The 3,919-nt window shown below is 38.7% G+C and overlaps 1 protein-coding gene across 1 annotated transcript in view; it reads right to left on the reverse strand.

Annotated features, from left to right (window-relative positions):
* acap1 (ArfGAP with coiled-coil, ankyrin repeat and PH domains 1) overlaps window positions 1–3,919 on the reverse strand; it is a 45,305-nt gene that overhangs the window by 21,208 nt on the left and 20,178 nt on the right. The window contains 1 exon segment of the mRNA XM_037683525.1: window positions 1,906–1,937. Coding sequence (XP_037539453.1) covers window positions 1,906–1,937 — 32 coding nt within the window.

Raw genomic sequence — 3,919 nt, forward strand, 5'->3', positions numbered from 1 at the left:
TGATTTATTGACTTTGTTAGCATAAACCGATTCAAAAAGCACTTTTTAAGTCTCTGCCTCAGTTCAGCAAGCCAAGTTAGCTTTGTTTAAATGCAGAGGGTAGAGGTTAGTTCCTGTAGCAATATTAGTTTGGGTAAATTGTTCCCATTTGTGAAAAATGAGGACGGCGATGTTGGCGTCTTGTCTTCTTGAACGCATTAATGAGAGCGCCACTTTAAGCCAGGAAAAGTGACAGAAGGTAATAAATGTAAAAAGGCTTTTACTCTTTGAATATTCCACTCTCAATTGGCTGTAAAGAAGTTTTCCCAGCACAAATCTACCTGGGTACATAAAAAACATGAGAGGCTAACAAGTTTAAATGAAGATAATTTAAAAAGATGCGTTCAAATGAAACAAATCCAAACCACTTACTAAAAAAAAAAATCTGTAAATTGACACCAATTAAAAGTTAAAACTTTGAACAGACATAGAATGTTCAAAATGCATGGATTCTGATCTTTATAAGACGATTTGCACTGTTTGTTTCCATCTGTTGTATTTTAAATTATTTCTTTAACCAAAGCACAATCTTCCTGCTTTATTTCCTCTCAAACACCAAGTTTTCACTGCTGGCTGCTTTTCTGGAAACAGGAATTGGAAAATGTTGAGCTGTTTCTTTTTTTTCAATGATCCAAAGTCCAATAGCAGCACATGATGCAGCTCCCCAGTTCAGTGTGGTTTTATTTCCTATCCTTCACTTGGAAACACAGGAGGGGTCACAGGGGTTTAGCTCAGTTTGTGAACGTTTGAATAGTTGTGATTTAAAACAACACGCAGGAATTAAAGCAACTTAAAGTTGACTGTGCTGAAGTTTTTCCTTCTCCAGTTTCTGCGAACACAGAGATGGAACGAACCCTCACACAGACGTGTAATATTTCCTGTTGTTGCTCACTTTTTCCTGCCACCAAGAAACCGTGATGGGACTTTGCCAAACCCAAGATAGAGTGGGTTGCGAAAGTATTCACCCCTCGGTTTTTTTTATCCCCCCCAATCTGGAATTTGATTGGAGTTTAAGTTTGATTCAAAACAATAAATCCTAAAAAAATCATAATAAAAGTTTAATGGGGGGAAATTTGTTTTAAATTGCATATATATAAAAGCTCAAAAGTGTGTGTACATGTGTCTTCACCCCTTGAAGCTCCATCCATTACCTTTAGAAGCCACATTGTTAAATATCATTATTGTGTATATCACTGGAATCATGATAGAAGAGGTTTCTGCTGTTTGGCACCGGCGGACACCTACTGTATGTTATCAGCTCTTAAAGAAGATGGTGGCAGCAGTTTTGGCCATGGCAAAGCTGCCGAGTGTATGTGAAGGTTTGGTTCGTGCTTCGAGCACTCAAAATCAGCTGATTTACGAGCTCAATCGTAAGATGGAAACAATTTGTGAAAATCGCAGGCCACTTGTGGCTTCTGGGACTCGCCAGCATGTTTGGGACAACCTTGGAGGGAGCTAATAAGCACGGACCAGTGGAATGCCCACTAATTGGCCATTTTGGATCGAAAGTACCAGCAGAACTCAAGGCTGACGAGAAATAACAGTATGCCTGAAAAAAATCAACAACTGTGGCTTATCTGAATCTGACTCCCCTGTTTGGCCTTGAAGCATGCCGACGTATCAAATTTCTCCTGGGATGTGTGTAAACTAAGGAAGGCTCTGATCAAAACCCCCCCCCCCCCCCCCCCCCCCCACCAACTTCTGTGAATGCTCATCAGAGCTGTACCGGCTGACACCAACATCTTATCAGGACTATGGTGCTATCTGGAAGTGCTTCATGGATAAATGTCACTGTCTTGCCATCATATGCATATGTAATGTGTTTATAAATGTGCGTGCTGGTAGAGGGTTTATTTTGTCTTAAACCGTGTTCTGTTAAGGACAAGGTGTGAAGAGATCTTTTTTGTAATACCACTATCCTTTCCTCATAGCCTATCCCCTTTTCTATCTAAAGAATAAGGGGCCATGCTCTTAGGAGCAGCAGCATCGTGCACTCCGCCCATCTTTCGAACGACTGTACAAACATAATCTCACTGTACTGTACTATGGTGCAATGATAATAAAGCTTATTCTGATTCTAAGATCCACCTGGGAGGGTTCCGAGTGCCAAATGACCCAAACCCATCAAACCATGAACACTTGTTCTGGTAGCTCCCAGACCATCAGTAGTATGGTCCACCACCAAGCAACAGACAGCATGAAGACCAAGGAACTCTCCACACAAATTAAACAAGCTACGTCGATGTCCCCGTCACACAGATTTGAACAGTGAATGTTTTTTGAGATGAGTGTATTTATGGACAGGAAGTGAACAGGGAATGCAATAAAAGCTTAATGTTTTCAGTGAGAGATATTCAAGTGGGTAGGAGTTACACCGTGGAGAAGAACAGAGGTCGTTTTTTTTATTTTCTGAGGTGGTGCAGATTTATGGATCCTGGCGAGAGGAGGGAGCAATCTTATCCACCAGCAGGTGAATGGTGGAGGCAAGGGGTGGCTAACGGTGGTCTTGACCACCAAATATTAACTTTTGGCCACCCCAATCATTTGAGGAAACTATACCTTTAAGCATTATAAAAAAATAGGAAGCAGTTTTCTCAAATGATCAGGGTGGATGGTTTACATATATGGTGGCACCCATCTTGGATTTTGACCTAGCAATCCAAACTTTAAAAGTGAAATGTTTTACACCTAGAAGCAGCCACAAACCAAAATGAAGGTCGGCACCTCACTTGTTTTTCAATCTATGCTCACAAGAAGAAGTGGACGGACGGACAGAGGGTGCTTCCAATTTCCCTCTTGGCTCCATGATGAGGGACAAAGAAGAGACAGCACATTTTTAGCTAATATGCCCCGTTTTTTCAGATTTAGACTGAAATCTACTGTCAAACTGTAACATTTCTGTCTTTTCTGGTTTCCTAAAATGGAAAACAAGAATCTGAAGTGACTCTGAAGAACAAACTGGCTCACGTCCAAGATCCTTCAGGGTTTCACCGACATGATGTAATTTGAGGCACAGTTTCAGAGAACCATTATGAAACAAGTGTGATAAACTCATGACTTTACTGTAAAAACTCAGCTCTAATACATTTAAGTATCATGTTTATTTATTTTACAATCACATCATGTGAATGTACCGATACCTGGGCCAAGAGTGACCGAGTTTGACGGATATTTCAATTTAAAGTAGGTCAGTTAGGTTAAAAAAAAACTATAAAATTATTGACTCACTGTGCAGTTACAGCCATATGCAAATGATCAAAACTCAATTTTTGTGTTAATTTACAGAAAACAAGCTCCTGTCAGAGCATGCAGCTGACTTTTGACATTTCTACACTGTAAATTTTTTTTATAGCTTGTTAAATTATAATTTAAATTACCTAATTAAAAGAGTTATTATGACGCATAAATACTAATTTAGCTAACTTTTTTTCAAATTAAATTAACATCCAGAAACTGGCCCCATAATTTCGACGTTTCTTAGTTCTTTTAATGAAGGGTTGATGTTAAACCCATTTTATACACTATAAAAAATCTTTTGGAATAATATTTAAAATACTGCGGAAAACATTAGTACTTTTTAAATTTAAGTGATGATTTTTTTTTTCCACTCCTCAGCATGTTTTTATTGGTTTGAGTTAAATAAAATGGATGCAAACATGCAGACATTTTGCAAAAAGGACAAAAAATTCCATCAGAAAATTGCTTCAACAGATTCTAGCAGTTAGTTTGGAAGATGATGCACATTATGATGAAGATTTTAAGAAATTGTGTCAAGACCATACTAGAAAAACTCTGCAGGAAAACTGACATTTACTCTCACTGGATTTGTTTTTTGTGTGTGTGTGTGTGTGTGTGTGTGTGTGTGTGTGTGTGTGTGTGT

Source organism: Nematolebias whitei, chromosome 1 (assembly GCF_014905685.2).
Source record: "Nematolebias whitei isolate Nwh7 chromosome 1, NemWhi1, whole genome shotgun sequence".
In the NCBI taxonomy this organism is placed as follows: domain Eukaryota; kingdom Metazoa; phylum Chordata; class Actinopteri; order Cyprinodontiformes; family Rivulidae; genus Nematolebias; species Nematolebias whitei.